Source organism: Typha angustifolia, chromosome 7 (genome assembly GCF_048772165.1).
Source record: "Typha angustifolia cultivar Huaian chromosome 7, ASM4877216v1, whole genome shotgun sequence".
Classification (NCBI taxonomy): Eukaryota; Viridiplantae; Streptophyta; class Magnoliopsida; order Poales; family Typhaceae; genus Typha; species Typha angustifolia.
This window is the reverse complement of record NC_133245.1, coordinates 8,636,460-8,655,483: the sequence shown is the minus strand read 5'-3', so window position 1 is coordinate 8,655,483 and position 19,024 is coordinate 8,636,460. Positions and strand designations below refer to the sequence as shown.

The following is a 19,024-nucleotide window of genomic DNA, read 5'->3' as shown; positions in this document are numbered from 1 at the left end:
CTTGGTTCAGACCTAAACCTTTGTGCATGTTGATCGCATTCTCTAAATCCTCGAGCACGTCCATCACCATCTCCATAGGGATCAACCTCATCCTCAAAGTGTTAATCCTCCTCATCGATGAAGCACACCGGTGCCGCACGCCTCTCGGGTTCCACCACCGTCGGTCTTGGGTTTTGTAACGGAGGTCGGGGATGATGTGTATGCATAGATAAGAGGGGATCATTGACACTCATATGATGCACTTGGACCTATAGGGTATCGGTTCGATGAGGTCCTATTGCTAGTCCTTCTTGAAACTCCGATCATCATCAAGGAGATGATGAACCTAATCGGTTCACGACATATTCTTTGAATTCATTCTGATTCTTTTGAATGCTGTCAACTCTATGCAACAATGTTTGGAACATGCCCCTAAGTTCATCCATATTCGCACCTATGGACGTTGGTTGACTCGGTCCTGTCGTGGTCGCTCCAAAGGAATTGGCCTCACGATTAGAGTCATCGTGGATTGAGTCTTCCCTTGCTTCAACCATTAATAGAGGTCTAAGGTTCGCCTGGCTCTGATACCAAATTGATAGTTTTTTGTACCAAAAGATCGGCTTGGAACAATTCCTTATGATCTGAATTTATTGTAGGAAGTAGTCCGTGCAACCGTGAGAAAATATTTGTCAAATATATTTCAGTAGTCGGAAAATTATGAAACTAACTATGTTAGATCCGTAACTTCCTGATCTACAACTTTTCTATTTACACCCTTCATAGATTCAAAATGAAACTGGGATGAATTCACAAAATAACGTGAGTGATGGTGGTGGTGATGGGTGAAGTGGATGTTAGGGTTATGGATGGATATGGGGATGAAGGTGGATGGTGGATGTGGTTAAGGGATATAGACGAAGGGAACGAAGTGGTCGAGATCCGAAAAAAGAGAGGTGGCTCGATAGTCGAGGGAGATTAGAAGTTAGGAGAAACCTTACCAATAGTAGAGGTGGAAAGATGGTGAAGAGAGAGGAGAGAGAGAGAGTCTAGAGAGAAGATAGGAGGCAAAAAATCAATAATCCAATAACATAATAAAGTTGGCTACCATCCACATATTTATAGAGGCTAGCCAACAAATCCTAAAACAATATGAAACCTTAATTCTAGAGGTGTAACAACCCAACCTTAAAAAAAAAAAGTAATTGCATGGCACGACGTGGCCGGCCACAATGTAGCCGGCCTTGTGCCATGCAGTGGTAGGAGGGGAGCGCGCCATGCGGCACGCGCCCCAGGCGCTAGCCCGGCTAGCTAGCGCGGTGAGCCCCATCGTCGTCGCCGCCACGGTCTCCCTTCCCACCGCCTCTCTTTCTCCCTCTATATCTCTCTTTCTCTCGGTCTCTCTCTCTCGCTCTCGCTGAGGCCGGCCTATCGCCGCCACCGCCGTCCTTGGAAACAACCGCCGCCACCTCCACGAGCGTCGGTGAGCTCTTTCTCCTTGTCTCTCTTCTTCTCTCTTCTCTCTCTCTCTCTCTCTCTCTCTCTCTCTCTCTCTCTTTTCTCTAGCTCTCTTTCTCTTACCCTTGGGCTTGGACTCGCCGGAGCTGAGCCGTCGACGAGAGGCCGGCTGCTGGATGGCCACCAGCGGCCGGTGTCTTCCTCGCCGGCCTGGGTCCACAACCCCCTTCCTCACCTTCTCTCTTTCTTCTCTTCCTCTTCTCTTCTTCTTCTTCTTCTTCTTTCTTTCTTTCTTTCTTTTTCTTCTTCATCTTTCTTTCTTTCTTTTTCTTCTTCTTCCTCGGCTACTTCTCATTCTTTCTGCACAGTGCTGTGCTTGGCCCAACACTGTAGCAAGCAGTGCTAGGCCGAGCCCAACACTATAGCAGAATTAATTAATTAATTAATTAATTATTTTATTGATGTTATTTATTTAGGTTTTTCCTTCTTAATTAATGCAAATAGATTATTTAGGCATTAATTATTTTAATAACAATATATATTCTTCAATATGATTATTATTAATTATAATTTATATAATTAATGATTAATTAGGTATAAATATAGGTAATACTTATATTTATTTATTTATATGTCTATTAGATTAATAGATAGATTTGTAAATTATAATTATTAGATTTATATTCTAATACCCTCATGATATATATTTTAAGCAATTCTATTAATTTATTATATGATTATTCTGCAACAAATAAAATACTAGGCTTATTAAGTTATTTATTAATTATTTTATCAAGTAAAAACTGCATTGTCCCTAATTAATCAAGATAGTGTATGAATTATAAAATTAATTATAATTAGACCTTGTCTATACTTATAGTTATTTAGCCTTTTATTTTATTTTATTTTATTTTATAATTATATATTTAGAAATACTCTTATATAAAAGGAAACATACCCCTTCTCCTTATGTTATAACTAACATTTTATGATAATAATATAATTATAGTATTTGAATCGTATCTATAATATAGACCTAGTTAAGTAATCAAAAATAAAAGAGAAGTGATTCTAAACCTAATAAACAGTTATATTTTACTTGAATTAATTCTAATTAGATAAACGACTAACTTCATGGTACTTAAATATTTTCAGACCCCGAATCCCCATATGTGAGACCTTGTGGATCCTAACGATGAGTTGATGTTTGACTGACGGACGTGAGAAATGTGTGGTTTGTGTCTTCTGACCAGATGATGAGTAGTCTTATACCCTAGACGCCTTTCTCAAATTAGAATATATTATATATTATGTACACGTATGTTTTGGCCTCCAACATGATTATATGACTTTATCTAGAAATGATTTCAATTAAGCATATTTTATCATGCATTTGATTATGCTGATCTGGGATATGAATACATTGGTGATATATAGAGATGATTAGGATGATTATACTGTTATGATTTTATATTGAGATGATCTCTAGCATAAGTGTTCATGTGATAGACTAGCAGGAGTATGCATGTGTTAGATACATAGTTGGAGACTAAATTGCATCATTTTTCTCTTGATTCTTGTTCCACCTAAATTTCTATTATAGATTGACTCATTATCGTACTGGATATATGCATATGATCTGCCATTTAGAAGAAAAGCACGGAATATGATTGACATGATAATTGATAGAAAACGTGAGGATATCCGAGTGGGTGCGAGGGTTAGGACGCGCTTGGTGGATGATTGATCGCTCGACATAGTCACGATCCTGTTGACCTTATGTCTAGGCCATTCGGACACATGTCGTTCGCTAGGGCATATGTGGCGAGTTATCCTCATAAGATTTCTATCAGCTAGAAGGGTGCCTAGTCTAGATGGATGTTGATACCCTTAGCAGATGGTAGGATATGATTATATTTGAGATACTCTTTGTGAATGGCAGAGTATACTCTAAGCCTTCGGGCATATGTTGAGACCGGGTACCGGGTGTTGACTATGCACAGTGGTCTAGTATGATAATAACATATAGAGCTGACATTGATGACTGAGATGTTGAGAAATATATATGATTTCATTATCATATGATTAACTGATTATCAAGTGGTCAATATACACCATATATGGTTGTATTTGATATCATAGCATCGTTTTGGTCGGCATGTATTATGTGTCATATTTGAGAGAGAGTTATGATGATGGTATGACATGGTGAATTGTCTATTCATTGTTGAGGATTATATACTTTTATCAGTTATGACATGTTATCTATTTTTCATTTATATATTATTAAGGATGCATTCATATACTCATTCATGACATGATACTCTTTTTGATTCATATTATCCAGTACATGATTTACTTTCTGTTTGGCATCACTGATTCGGGGTAAGGTCTATTCACTAAGCCTTTTGCTTATGACTCTCTTTATTTCTTTTCTAGCCCTCTCAGATTTGTAGTACGTGATAGCGACTTGAGATATCCCGAGAAGATATTTTAGATGGATGAGGTGAGCTATAAGTGCGAGACGGTATAGATGATAGTTGTATAGAAATTGAGTTGTATCATTGTTTGTTATATTTGTACTTTATTATATCAGACGATGATTTGTATAGTACATGTGAGATTATAGTGCACTTGGGTATTAGTTGTTTAGTTGTATTTTGATGGTTTGTTGTGAGCTGTGTGGGTCCTGCCAGATTAGATAGTGGTATAGCGTCTATTATTGTAGACTTGGATATTCATGTGTTAACAGATTTATTTGGTTGATAATATGATTTATTTGGTTTTAGATTATATGAGTATGAATATGTTAGCAGGTATTATTTGATAATGTCATGATTATATGTGCACAAGAGTGTATCTGTGCGTGACGGGCCCCGCCTGACCTGTCGCATGCGCCGCACGTGTCGTGTGGGCGAATGGGCGTGCATGTGCCCGTGCTGGGCGGAGGCGTTACAAGAGGATTCTCGTCGATCGCATTCGAACGTGCCCGATCGCGTTCGAACGCACTCAAAAGCTCCAACTTTGTATGTGCGAACACGATACAGGCGTTCGAACTCGCCCGACCGCGTTCGAATGCTCAAACCCCTCCTGCGTTCGAACGCGACCCGTAAAAATTTTATTTTAATGAAAATAATCAATTAATGCAATAAGAAAAGATTATAATTAAGCATATCATTCTTACTTGGACTCAAACCTAACTTGGATCAATGTCTTTCTAAGAATAAATTTAAAAGGGTAATCTTGTCATTTTATTCAGAGATTGGGTTAAATTATACGAGATTAAGGTACAAATATAGAAAATGAAAATGAAATGGTTTTTGACGCATACCACTTATGATGCGAACCGGGTCAGATCGAATCACATCAAAGAGAGATTGGGCTCAATGGATTGAGTCTAATTATCTTATTTGGTTATTTGGTTTAGTTAGAGTCTTGGTAGGTTAGGATTTTATTTAATTAGCTAAATTCAGCACTGTGTAGTTTTCGAAAAATTCGTAAAATATTTTACAAATATTTGGATAATATCAAACTAGTTGGATAAGATTGCTAATTTCCGGATACAATTTTGGAGGGTTAATCTGAGAAGATAAGCGGCGAAATGAAGGGTTAATCCGAGAAGATAAGGAAAACTAGTTTAGTCGATTTGTTAGGGTTTTTAACTTAATTGTTTGAGTCCTTAGGGTGGTGAGCCAAGAAACCCTAATTGGAAAGAAAAAGAAAAAATGATCTTGATAATTGAAATTGGCTTTATCTCCTTCTTTACTTGTTTCTAGCTATTGGCACCCTCTCTCTCCTCTTTTCTTCCACCACCCAAGTCTGTCGGTCTTTTCCAACTTTTAACCACCCTCTTCTACATCAACTTCTCCACCTTCACACTAAGAACTAAACCTAGCATCTATCTAGTCATTGATGGGCTATCAAGCTAGGATCTAATTGACCTTCGACTACTATTTGGTCGATATCTTGAGATCTAACCGTCCGAATCTTGTGATCTTAGATTCGTTGAAAATCTCTCTTCAAAAACAACAACATATCCAAAATTCAGGAGGATCCATTAGTTAGATTGTTTACAGATCACTTTAGAAGTTACGTGTTTTATGGAGTCTAAAATCATTGCGGATCGAATTAGGCTGGTTCATAACAACCTAAAGCATTCTATCTTAACTTGCTCATCCAAATAGATCAGTTCAAAGATTTTTAATCCACTAGTCTAGACCGGACTTAAAATACAATATCCTATTTATAATCAGTGCACTTGTGCTTGAGTGACCCAAACTAACCCAACTCTTTTAACTTTTGACATGCAATTTAATCTCAAAGAAATGGAAAATTTTCATGATTCTTTTTAGTTATGGCATTGCCAATTTTAAGCTTTTTAGTTTTGAAACAGTAAGTTATCATTTAGTTATAATAAAGTAAAAAAAGATTGTTGTATTCTAAAATATATGCAAGAGTACGTAAAATATATACTTTTAATTTTATCAAAGTACATATCCAATCTAGTAAAAAATGATATGCATTACTAATATAAATTATACGCAAAGAGTGCAAATTAGAAGTTTTCAATTTATCAAGGTATGGAACTAAATTATACATTCAATAAAGACTAAACGAATAAAACAGTACAAATTTACTATGCTAAAAATAAAAAGCTTAACATTACCAATAACATAATTACGGGTTTTTTCGTGCAAATAGCCCCAGAGGAAGTCTTCGGGAGGCGACTCTGACCCAATTGATCGTTGGGCAAGATTGGGCTTGTAAAGGGAACAATTATTTTGGGCCGGGCCGGACTAGGGCCAATCAGAACTTTGATCGGGCGTCTGAGTTAGACGTCTGGTATTCACTGTGCGACGGTAAAGGTTAGCTAAATAAACTACTAGTATTCCTCGACTATAGTATTATTAGTATTCCTTCTTACTTTACTACTAGCAGTTTGTTTAATTCGCAAGCAAGCACAACAGAGCAAACTCTTCCTCTCCATCTCTTATCACTGACCTCCTTGTCCGATCCCGACCTCGCTCGCCGCCATGGTTCTCGAGGTCTTCAACTGATACATCCAACCCCGTTTTCTTTCCTTCGTTTCTTCATTCGTCCCCTTCTCTTATTCATTCTCCCCCTTCTCTTCTTCTTCTTCTTCTTCTTCTTCTTCTTCTTCTTCTTCTTCTTCTTCTTCTTCTTCTTCGAATCACTAGGGTTTCTGCATAATTTTAATTCGTCGTGTAATTTTTCCTTGGTGTCTCGCAGGCCACCATGATCTGTATCGATAATTCCGAATGGATGCGGAATGGGGACTACCCTCCATCTCGCTTCCAGGCCCAGGCCGATGCCGTCAATCTAATCTGTGGAGCTAAAACTCAGGTATCCTTCCTCTTTGTCCCCCTTGTCCTCTTCTTTTATGCCAATTGACTTCTTGCATGTTACATTCTTAGGGTTTGGGTTTGGGGTTTCTTTTCTTTTCCTTTCCCCATCTTAGATGTTTTCTAGGATTGATTTGCCATTGTGAATTATTTGTCTTGCAGTCCAATCCGGAGAACACCGTCGGTGTGCTGACGATGGCAGGGAAGGGAGTCCGTGTGCTGGTCACACCAACTAGTGATCTTGGAAAGATCCTCGCTTGCATGCACGGTATATTATGTTTGTTAGATACCACGTATAGATTTTTATTTTGGAGGAAGGCAATACTTCCCTGTTTCATTTAGGATCATCCCTCGTGAACAGTATCAAATACACCCAAAATATTGAAAGTCTAATCCTGAGCCAAAGTACATCAAATCCTACATTGGGACAAGATACCAACCAAACATCTTTAAAGTCGGGATGTGCAGTACCTTGTCCTTCATAATATATCCACCACCATATGTCACGCCCAAAACAGTCTGAGTTATGCACAATATCATCACTAATATTGCCCTTATGGTTTCTAAAAATTTATATGTTTCTAATCATTCCATAAACTCCAGAAAAATGTTGCCGAGTCGAGCATATATCCTAGAGGTCTCTATCATCTTTACCCTTTCTCTAATTCAGCCACAGGTCCCTAAAACTGATTGGTTTCTTCCTGCAGGGTCACACTTACATGACCCAATTCCAAAATTTATGTGCTGCTGTAATCTGAAAAATAAATGATTAATACTTTCCTCATGCTCAAAGGAAACCTAAATATCGCCCCCTTGCAACTTCCTTTTGATCAAATTGTCCACTCTTAATACCTTATTATAGCACACCGACCAAAGAAAAGCTTTTACTTTGAGGGGAATCCTTAAATTCAGGTTCTGAGCAGTACCTCAGCCAATTTTCTATTATTATTGATGAATCTATATAGGGATTAAACAGAGAATATCACTTTGAATTCAAGTCTCTATCTTATACCATCACAGACAGTTTCACTCACCTGAACAGGAACTCAACAAAATATGGCTCATCTCCTGAATCTTTTCAGCTAGCTGTGTCCATTTGCATTTCTGTTCAACTTTATATCTCATGTCCGCCTGTTCCACATTTATCTACTTTGACATTAATATCCCAAACAATTTCACAAAACATTGGGAAGAGGGTACCGAGAAAAAGTTCCCTCAACAACAAATCCTTCTAGAATGACATCTTCCTCACATTTCCAGCTCTCAGACCATCCCAATCTTAACAAAATTTATCTAGTTTTTTACATTCTTCCGAAATGGAGAAATTCTATCAGAAATTTCAATGTAAAAGACTGCAATAAATCTTTCATAATATTTTTTGAGTCACAGTTTTTGCCCATAACTGCTTCTCTGAAGTTAACAAACGCCAATGCACCTTGGGAAGCAATGCAGTATGATTTTGGTTTATGGAAGGGAAGCTTGCTAGAAAGATATGAGTTTCTCAATTTTCAAGTTAGCTTCTATAGTTTCACCTTGTTATCTAGAAACAATATAACAATGATAGGAGCATATGATTTGACATATGTTTGATGACAATGATCTCTTCATGCGGCTCGGTGATTGCAAGGTTTAAAAGAGTAGTAGAATTTTTGGTTCTGATATCAAAATTATTGTAGGACAATGATATAAGGAAAAACAAACCCGTAGAATCCATTTGTTGAAATCCACCAATGAAAGGAAACCTATGGAATCCACCAATGAAAAATAAAATAGAAAATCTCAAAATCTCAAGGTATTCATTAACCTCAAATAGAGCCTTTATATAGACAAACCTTAAAAAGCCAAATAGACTAACATGCCCTCAACATCAGTCTCACCCTTATGATCTATCACTCAACCGAAGTATTACTAGGCAACTTGGGACTACACACATTTCTGATTGATGATTTGGGAGTTGGGACTAGTGTTTGCACTAGGGGGCCGTGTGGGTCAGAGAGGGAGAGTGTTTTGAGGGAGTGAGAGATGAGAAGCTTCATTCTGTTTTTAAAATTTTGAAGTGAGAGTGAGAAATTAGAGATGAGAAGGAGATGTGAGAAAGAGTGAGTTGGAGAGAGAGAGAAAAAAAGGACTTGTATTTGTGTGAGAGAGAGGGGAGAGAGTGAGTGGTAGAAAGGTACAAAGAGATATAGATTGAAAAAATAGAATTTCTAATTATTTGGACTTCATATGTGAGTAATTTATATATTTACTCATATTTGATATACTATCATTATTATTTTCAAAAATTTTAGATTTTTTTTTTCATTTTAGAAATTATTTTAAAATACAAGTTGATATGAATCGTTGATATCGCTAATACGTTTGATATATATCATTTTTTCAGGCAATCAATCCCTAAATTTGGAACCTTGGTTTAAGCTCTTCTTTGCTTATATTAACTCACTTAACTAGCACATGTGTTATATACCAATTTAGATGGATGTGCTATTTCCTTTTGTTTCTCTTTAGGGCTGGAACTTGGCGGTGAGACAAATTTAACTGCTGGAATTCAGGTTGCTCAGTTGGCCCTTAAGCACCGCCAAAATAAGAAGCAACAACAAAGGATTATTGTTTTTGTCGGAAGGTAATGTACTTTCTATCTGATTCCTTTCTTGTTTTGTCCCATGAATTCTTGACTTTATTAACAATCCTAGAAATTTAGTCCACTTAAGTATGAGAAGAAGGTATTGGAGGCAATTGGTAGAAAGTTGAAGAAAAACAGTGTTGCTCTTGATATTGTTGATTTTGGAGAATCTGATGATGGGAAGCCTGAGAAACTGGAGGCTCTTCTTGCTGCCGTGAATAATAATGACAGCAGTCACATAGTTCATGTACCTCCTGGGCCGAATGCTCTCTCAGATGTTCTTATAAGGCAAGTATTTGCGATTTACTTAAAGTCTGTTTTGGCACTATAGATCCTTGTAATTTGTGCTGATAATCTGATTTATGTGTCGTTATGCAGCACACCAATCTTTACAGGAGATGGGGATGGAGGAAGTGGTTTTGCTGCTGCTGCTGCAGCAGCTGCAGCAGGTGGTATGACTGGATTTGATTTTGGTGTGGATCCCAATATAGATCCTGAATTGGCTCTTGCACTTCGAGTTTCAATGGAAGAGGAGAGAGCAAGACAAGAAGCTGCTGCAAAGAAAGCTGCAGAGGAGGCTGCTAAACAAGAAAAAGGAGGCAACCAGGCTTCAAGTTCTCATGATGCAACTATGGCTGAACAGGACAGTGGCTCTGCTCTTCCAGCTGAAGATAAGAGAGTTAATCTAATGGTACTTTTATTTCATATTTCTTTGTGAAATAATTTGTTTCCTTTTCTTGTTTATGAAAGTTTGAAACTATTATCACATTGGAATAGATAAAAGATTGTATCATGATGCTCATAATTAGGTCTCAAGACACTCAACTGATCCTCTTCTTTGCAACTCTAATTCTCTTCTTGCGACATGTAGTTTTGACCTTTTGTTTTAACTGAAATTATGTTGGAGGTCCTTCAATGTGGAATTACATAATCTAGTAATAAATCTTCCCTTATGATATTGATTGTTAATCTCAAATATGGGCAGAAAGCTTTTGTGCATGTTTAATTTCCCTTATTCTTTGATGTTTTCTGCTGTACGGCTCTTTGTTGACTCCTGAATTCTTGTTTTCTACAAGTAACAAGCTGGCCTTCTTAGACAATTAGAATCCTTGAATTTTTTTCTTTACATCTAGTTACTTGCTTTACATGTAAACAAAGCACTTAAAGTTGCATATCATCTGGTAGGTATTTTTATAATTTGTCTTGCCTCTACTTCTCTTACATCTTAGATTATGTTACCTGCAACATTTTTCTCTCCACGTCTTCATTTCAAGATGATCTAATAAATTAGAATTGGTCATGCATGATACATATGGATGATCTTGGCCTGTGATACTTAGCATGCATTAGTTTGGATGGATTTAATGTGAGATCTTTTCTGGGCAACTTGCATTATTGGAAAAACCTTTAATATCATGCATGATAGATGCCTTTTTTTCTTTTGGAGATAGTACTATAATTTCAATATATAGTATGAATATGACAAGCTTAGTCTCTAAAAGGTGAGGCTGTCACTTTGTGTGATGCTGAAATTTAATCTCCTTGCACTTAGATAGACATGGAAAAGTCTCTCCAATGTTACATCTTACCCGCCTTACTGCAACAGGACACCCTTTTAGTTTTTATGATTCTTTGTAGAAAACTATATAGTTTATTATATGGGTAATGATGTTGGATTGCCTAAGAGATCAAGTAAATTAATTAATTAATGCTAAATGTAATGTACTTCAATTGCAGCAGGACGATGATGATGCATTGCTAGAGCAGGCTCTTGCATTGTCCATGAATGATGCGAAATCTGGAAATGTAGCTATAGTGGATGCTGACATGTCAGATTCTGCTACAGCTGATCAGGACTTAGCATTTGGTGAGTTATCTAAATATCTTCTGTTTAATTTGAGAGTAGGATTTTGTACATGCACTTGCAAATAGCAGATTTAACTGCGCAGCATTATATGGGCACAATATTGCAGGAGAAAGAGGACTGAGTTTGGGGGTGGTGGAATTGAATGGGGTGTAGGGAAGAAAGGGAGAAAGAAGAAAAATTGCTGGATTCCTAGTCCTAAAATCCAACCCAAAATCCTTTTAACTGAATTCCTGGGGTTTTAGGTTGGGTTCCTGTTGGATAAATGTTGTCTGAATCTGGTAACTCTTCTTTTTTTCTCCCTTTTTTCCCTGGGTGACCTAACCCATCCAGACCTATTGAGGTCATTCCAAGACCACAACCTCCATCCCCCTTTCGTCACCTTATGTGGTTTTGTTGCCCCTTCCTTCCAAATCTCCCTGCATATCTGACCCTCTCTCTGCTTTCCGTTGTTCTGTTGGCTCGATGAGAAGTCATGTCACCTCATGCAGGCAGCAAATAAATCCTTGAGATTCATTATGAAATATTCTTTTTTAGGGAGAATACATCTAAAAGATGAGTGGACAATTATCAGTTTCTTGGAAAACCTGCCACTTTGTGCATTTTAAATTGGCTTTATGTTCCTTTTTGATTTCTTCCAACATGAAGCTTATTATTGTATGAAAGAATGTCTAGAAGATGAGTGGACAATTATCATTTTCTTTGAAAACCTGCCACTTTGTGAATTTTAAATTTGCTTTATGTTCCTTTTTGATTTCTTCCAACATGAAGCTTATTATTGTATGAAAAAATGTCGAAAAAAGTTCTAGAGAAAGATATTCCGCCCTTCTTTGCTAATTGCTACTCTAACGAAGGGGCTTGAATATTGCAAATTGAGCTCCATTTCGATTGTTTTGACGATATTTGTAATACTGATCACTTGTAGTTGGAGCTTGTAGGTTTTAACGTTATATGATGATAATATGTAGATGAAAGCACTGAAATGTGTAAAATAAGCCCCTAAGAGCAAATGGTCAGCCCTTATAATTAGTATGAAACTATCGTTTTGTGCTGTCAAGTTCGAAAGAAGCTTTTGAGCTATTGTTATGCTGGATGAGGGAAGAAAGGCTGGAACTTGTTGATTAGAAGAATATAATTAATACTATTGGTGTGAGGATGGATGCATTATATGGTTTTCATGCTGCTCAACACAGGTAATGGAATAAACATCTAGGAGGTTATTCTGTACTTTAAAGATCTTATAGATACATAAGCTATTTTTAAAGTTATTATGGACAATGTAAACTATTTATTTGTTTACATGTAGGGGCAGAATCAGTGTTGTTCCTTCTGGGATGTCTCCAACAAATAAGAGATGTACTGGAAAAAACTTGGACTTTATAGAATTGATGTAAATTATTTTCTAACTTCACTATTCATTCATTCCTTTAGTTGAGCACGAGGGTGGAATTTGTTGGTTTTTGGTTGAATTTATATGGAATTTGCTAGTTTATTATTCTTTCAACGTCCCTAATAGTGGATGAGAGAAGCATGCACCGTAAAATTCTGGAGAGAGTAGGGGACGCAGGTTTTCTCTATTAGTAATGGATATCTAGGGTTGCCACTTATTGTAACGGTAAGGCTTGCTTGTTGCAATGCAAAAGGTCATCGGACGACTCACAAAAAGACCCCTTCAGAAATGAGAGTATGATTGCTTACATCTTCCCTCCCTAGATCTCACATATATAACATTACCTGTTCACGTTTATTTCTCTTGGAGGTTCAAATAGATGATAAGAATTTTGGCACAAGGTACCATTAGTCGATCCTAACAAAGCTAAAAGGAAGACTAAAGGTCCGATAAATGCCGAGGAGCCCAATGAAAGGAAGTGGGGAAATTGATCTCTGGTATAATACCTCCAAAACATCTTTAGTTGGTTGACTTTGTGCTTGACTCAAGGTCCATATGGCTAAATTTAATGAAAGTGAGGTTGTTTTATTGTGTGGGTTCTATTGGTTTATGCATAACTTAGGTCCGGAGGGCTAACCTAAATGAAAGTGAGGTTGTTTATTTTGTGTGTTCAATTGGTATTTGGGGTATTTTCAGGTTCCCTTTCACAAATATAAACTCTAATTCTGCCAAGTGACAACAATACACCCTGGCAATGAAAGGAGAAAATTATTTAAATCTTTCGAGAAAAGGACGCAAGGCTTCTTTTTGTTTTTGAAAGAAATCTCATCCCAATATAACTCTATTTATACTATTATAAAGTTCAATTCCTTGGCTGAACTTGCATGTTTGTGCCATTGAGAAATTATACTTTGTTTAATCAAATGACATTTAAGGAGTTTGAGTGTAGTTGACTTTGCTGATTTAGTAATTTATTACCTGTTGGATGCAGCTCTTCAATTGTCTGTTCAGGACAGTGCAAAAGACTTGTCAACTCAATCTGAGATGAGTGAAGTGTTGGAGGATCAGTCATTTGTCTCATCTATCTTAAGTTCGGTATGACATTTAATTTGAGATTTTTGTTGGCCAAGTAATGACCTTTTTACTCTCTGCTTTAGAACATATATTAATCATGATTTTCTACAGCTTCCTGGTGTAGATCCTAATGATCCCTCTGTGAAAGATTTGCTAGCATCACTGCAAGGTCAATCTGAGGTATTCTTCTGAGGAATAAGTAGTTGCTCTTGAGACTAAAATATTTTATTGTATCTATGAGACACTATTAGTTGATAATATCATATTTATATGTAGACTCATCCCATCGTGAACTTCTTGGCACTAAATTTCTTTGATATCCAACTACTTGTATTTGTGCAATCCTAAGATTAAACCATGATATAATAATCTGTAATTGTCTGTTTTCTTTCTCATTGCCTGATAGACAAGCATTGTCTTAGTTTAACTCTCCTTTATGTGGTCATATTTTTGCATTGTAGTGATTATTGTTGCATCTACTATTGGAGAATCTTTGAATTCATTTCTATCATGATACATCTTATGTTACTGCAAGGTAGTCTCTTTCAACTGAGTCCAGTTTTTTTAGGCTTTCTACTTTCCAGTTTCCATCAGAAGTTTGACGAATGCAATAACCTAGAACTTTAGTGTCCAATAGACTTACTGTTACCCCTATATTTTATCTCCTTTCACAGAGCTCTGTAGTTTCCCAACTTGATAATCTCATGTATCTGGATGTCAGCATCAAAAGTTGGTGGGATATAAATGACACAAATTGCCCTGTCTCCATGTAGATGTGAAGTTGCAGTACAAAAATAAAATATACAAGATACTGGTGGATCTGTTCTGACAAAGAAGAAAAACAAAAGCTGGTTTCACTTCTATAGCTGATTTCTTTTGCAAATCAGTAAAAGGTAGATAAAATAGAGGAGGAACAATGAGAAAAGGAAGAATAATTTCAGAAACTAAATGAAATCAGAAGACCTAAGTATTGATCTGCTGGTTGGCATGCCTCTGGCCGATGGGCTATCATAACCTGGCATGGGGCATGCCGATGGCACACCTATGCTTAGCCGTGCTGATCGGATTGTCTTTGTGATGGTTTGTGTCGAGCCTGTATCGTATGATGCAGGTATAATATCAAGCAACATGCATTATGTGGTGCCTGGAACCCATTAAATTAAGTCAATTAAACCCAAAATGATAGTTCTATCTCAATTTTATATTATTTATAAGAGATTCTATATTATTCTGGCATTTTGGTGCTAGATTTGTGAAGAATGCTTTTCAAAATGTAAGAATCAAAGGGGAAATTTGATTTTCCCCAAACTTTGGCCCATGTTTTGAAAATTCTAAAATTAGTATGCCAAATTTAGTCAAATTGGGTCAAAAAGTTGCTCAGGGATATATTAGATTAACTTCATGTGAGTTGATTTGAATTGGAAATTTATAATTTTGAGTTAAAATTGCTGCATAATTACAAATTCTTTGATAATATTGTTTTTCTCCAAATTACTAAATTGTTGTCAATGATTGAATGAATGTGTTCAATCATATATTTACTTGATTATTGTTATATTTTTAGCAAAATAGGCCATCTAAACATTATCTAGGGATAAAATGCTAACATAAATTTTAATGCATTTATCTTTAATAGAATAGATCATTTACAATACTTTCTAGGGATATATCTGATGTATTATGTAAACTTTAATACATATATTAGAGCATATATATATATATATATATAGATATATTAGAGCTGTGTCACTAAGTGGGCCAATAACCATGCCGGTGTGCCTGTCATTAGCATGGTAATCCTTGATGAGTACAACACGTGCTACTGGATGACAATCCTTGATCATGACTTTATTAGTTCATTATTAAATGTCTTGACACCCTTGTTACTACTTTTATAGTCCTAAAGTATCATAGGTTAGTTGTGCTGAAATATAAAATATGTTAATTCACAAGGTTATTTTGATATCTTATAAGATAATAAAATGCACAATCCTTGATGGGCACAACATGTGCTACTGGACGACAATCCTTGGTCATGACTTTATTAGTTCATTATCAAATTTGTCCCATATGACATGCTTGTTACTACTTTTCTAGTCTTAAAGCATCATAAGTTAGTTGTGGTGAAACAAAAATCATGGTTTGCCAGATCAGCCGAACTCGATTTCGATTGAGGCTTGATCCAAACTCTCTCACTCTTTCCTTTTACTCTTTTTTTTTTTTCGACTCTTTCTTTCTTTTTATCTATCCTTATCATATAACTATTGTTTCTTTTACGGAGAGATCTAGCTTTGACAAACTCCAATGAATTTTAATAAACTCCGGTATATAATTTTTTAATTTATTTCTGTATTTCTCTCTCAATTTTTTTCATTTCTATTACTCTCTCCCTTTTTCTTCTCCTCTTCTTCCTCTTCTTCTTCTTCTTCTTCTTCTTCTTCTTCTTCTTCCCTACACTATGGTTTTTCTTTTTTTTTGTTTGATTTTCTTTCACTCTCTTTTTAATCTCTTCTTCTTTTTAATTTTTATTGCACCATAGTTTTTCTTTCTTTATTTTCTTATTTTGATAAACTTTTTTCTAAATTTTTAGAAGTTTTCTTGTATTTTTAAATAATATTTAGAATTTTACGTAATTAAAAAATTTGATCCCATCTAGGCGACCGATACGGCCAATCCGGCCGATACGTATCACTTTTTTGGAAGGCCGATTCCGATCCTGATTTTTCGAACCTTGATAAAAATGTGAATTTACATTGTTATTCTGATATCTTATAAGATAATAAAATGCACAATTTATGCCTTAGCCTCTCCCCTGTGTATGATGAACTGATGTTCTGTGATATTGCTTAGATGTTATCTTTAACTTTCTGATTAGTTTATGTTTTAGAAAAATTATGATAGAAATCTAGAGAGAATCATGTCCTATTTTGTTTTAGAATGCATAGAATTATTTGCATGCTTTTGCTTGGTTACAACTACTTTCCCCCAAATCTGTTCGTAGCACTGAAGACAACTGTTTTTCTGCTGATGCTTTTGTGTTCCGTTGTCTGTGATACTTCAGTATATTTGTTGTTGTCTGGTAAATTCTTGACTCCGCTGATTTTCCATCCCAGCAAAAGAAAAAGGAAGATAAGCCAGAAAGCGAGAGCGATAAATAATTACTTGTGAAGGCTGCTCGTGCCTGGTGGTTCTCCATGGTAAGGATCAACACAATCTGACGAAGTATTCATGCTTTTCTTCTATCAACACGAGCCATTTACTACTGCTAGTTCTAATTTGGTACTTAGCAGTTGCAATTTGTTCTCTAGCCTGAAAGGTTTATAAATTCAGCCAACTTACCACAATTTGGTGCTAGGTATTAGTAGTAGCACAGAATCACCAATACTATTGGTTACTAAAACATGTTTGTTCTGATTTTTCTTATCTTTATGAAATTTTATTTTTAATTTTTTTACTTTTTGATAGAAGTGAGAAATTAACAGTGTCCTAGTTAAATCGATATAAGCCTTTTTAACGATCTGAGCACTGTTATATTGGCAGGTGAAATCTTATTTGAAGTGATGATGACTTAAACATTACTGGTTTTATATTTACACAGATTAATCATAATTAACTTCCCTTTTAAAAGGTTGTGCCATTGGACAAGGCTCTCAATGATACTAGGTTTTGAGAGTGCATTAATTATGTTGATATACCCAACTGCTTCCATGACATATGACCTACCCGAACATTATGTAGGGTACTGCTCTTGGGAGATTTGGAGGCAGTGGGTGACTACTTCCCCACTTCCTCCTTGGCCCCTTTTGAGGAGTTCTCGACTCTCCCTGCCTTGTAATCCTTCTATCTTTGTTGATTTCTAAACAATTTAACTGGACCAAGTCCACTTCTCTCAAAAAATAATATCAATAAACTATGTGGCTTCTTTTCCTTCATTTAATTTCCAAATCATTTCTGCTGCCCGTACTCTCACAAAAAATAGGAATGAGTAATAAATAACATATATTAATATTTTCCATTGTTGCAGGTCTTAATCACTGTAAACAACTTGTATCTTGTGGTGGATTGAAGGGAGCTCCTATACATTATCAAACTAAAACTAAAGAAAAGGATGTTCAGTGGCCCTACTGTGGTGCGCCAGACTTTTCTTTCTCCATGAGCTCTTCATTGCTATTGATTCGTATATGACTTGTCTCTTCTTTTCAATTTCTTTGAAATCGTTCCTTCAAACAATAACCTGGACACATTTCTGATTTGGAAAATTTAGTATTACTGTCATGCGAAATTAGAATGTGACTACTGGTTTAGTTGAGTGCTTCTTGTTATTTATTCTGATGCAGCAATTGCGCTGCTAGCCTTTTTCAAAATGGTATCAATGCCAGGGTGCATAAATAACTTGCGTGAGATAACATAGACAGTTTAAGTTCAATTTTGAAAAGGAATTGAAGCACTGCAGGTGATACATAAGATCTAAAAGGTTTGTATGTTGAAAAGGGGATAATTAAGTTGACACCCTCCTATTTATGGTCAAATATCAGTTACAATCTGTCATTCTCTATGAGATCAATATCATTTTTCAAGGAAAAAAACGGATAGCCGCCACTGTAGCTAGGTGTCAAAATGAGTTGGATAATATCTAATCAAAAGCTTGGTTTCGTATCTGAAAATGTAATATGTCGGTTGCAAAATTTATATTCACCCCTGATTCGGATTTAGAAATGGATACAAATTCAATACGGATATGGAGAATTTTATTTGGATAATATGGATTCAGATTTGGATATTTGTTTATCCACGAAATATGTAACTTAAATTTACTAGTATTTAATAGATTTCTAGACTTTCCAGTTCTCCTAAGTTGGTTTAGTTATAATTTATTTTTATTTTTCATTCCGTGATACACATTCTACTATTAAATAAAGATTATTCTAATATTTGCTCATCAGAGAATATATAATAAATAAATTTGTTAGTATATTGTGTATACTTGCAATCCTCAAATTTCAGATATATTTAAATTTATTTATTTTTTAAATCTATCTAAATCTCCGTCTAGATAGCATTTTATTTGTTTAAGGTTTCGTTGGTTATTCAATTTATATCAAAATCCATTTAAGATATATGCATTTGAATCTATTTGAGATTCTATTCGTATCTATTTTATTCGAATATGGTTTTATATTTTACTATTCTCTAGTATGCGCATTCGAATCAAATATATGGATCTAGATGTGTGTGTTAACTAATATCTGATCCATTTTCATCCCTAACTGTAGTTC

General features: G+C 35.8%; 1 protein-coding gene across 2 annotated transcripts; it reads left to right on the top strand.

Moving 5' to 3' along the window:
* The first annotated feature begins 6,351 nt into the window (after window positions 1-6,351).
* LOC140763185 (26S proteasome non-ATPase regulatory subunit 4 homolog) lies at window positions 6,352-18,023 on the top strand. Of its 2 annotated transcripts, none has more exons than XM_073101268.1 (11): window positions 6,352-6,479; window positions 6,685-6,798; window positions 6,960-7,065; window positions 9,306-9,420; window positions 9,499-9,708; window positions 9,799-10,111; window positions 11,161-11,287; window positions 13,666-13,769; window positions 13,860-13,928; window positions 16,862-16,945; window positions 17,773-18,023. In XM_073101268.1, the coding sequence occupies exons 1-10, from the start codon at window positions 6,468-6,470 to the stop codon at window positions 16,904-16,906; spliced, it is 1,215 nt and encodes a 404-aa protein (XP_072957369.1). In that variant the 5' UTR covers window positions 6,352-6,467; the 3' UTR covers window positions 16,907-16,945; window positions 17,773-18,023. The 2 variants fall into 2 exon arrangements, with proteins under 2 accessions (XP_072957369.1, XP_072957367.1); XM_073101266.1 differs by having other exon boundaries at window positions 11,158-11,287.
* The last annotated feature ends 1,001 nt before the right edge of the window (window positions 18,024-19,024 follow it).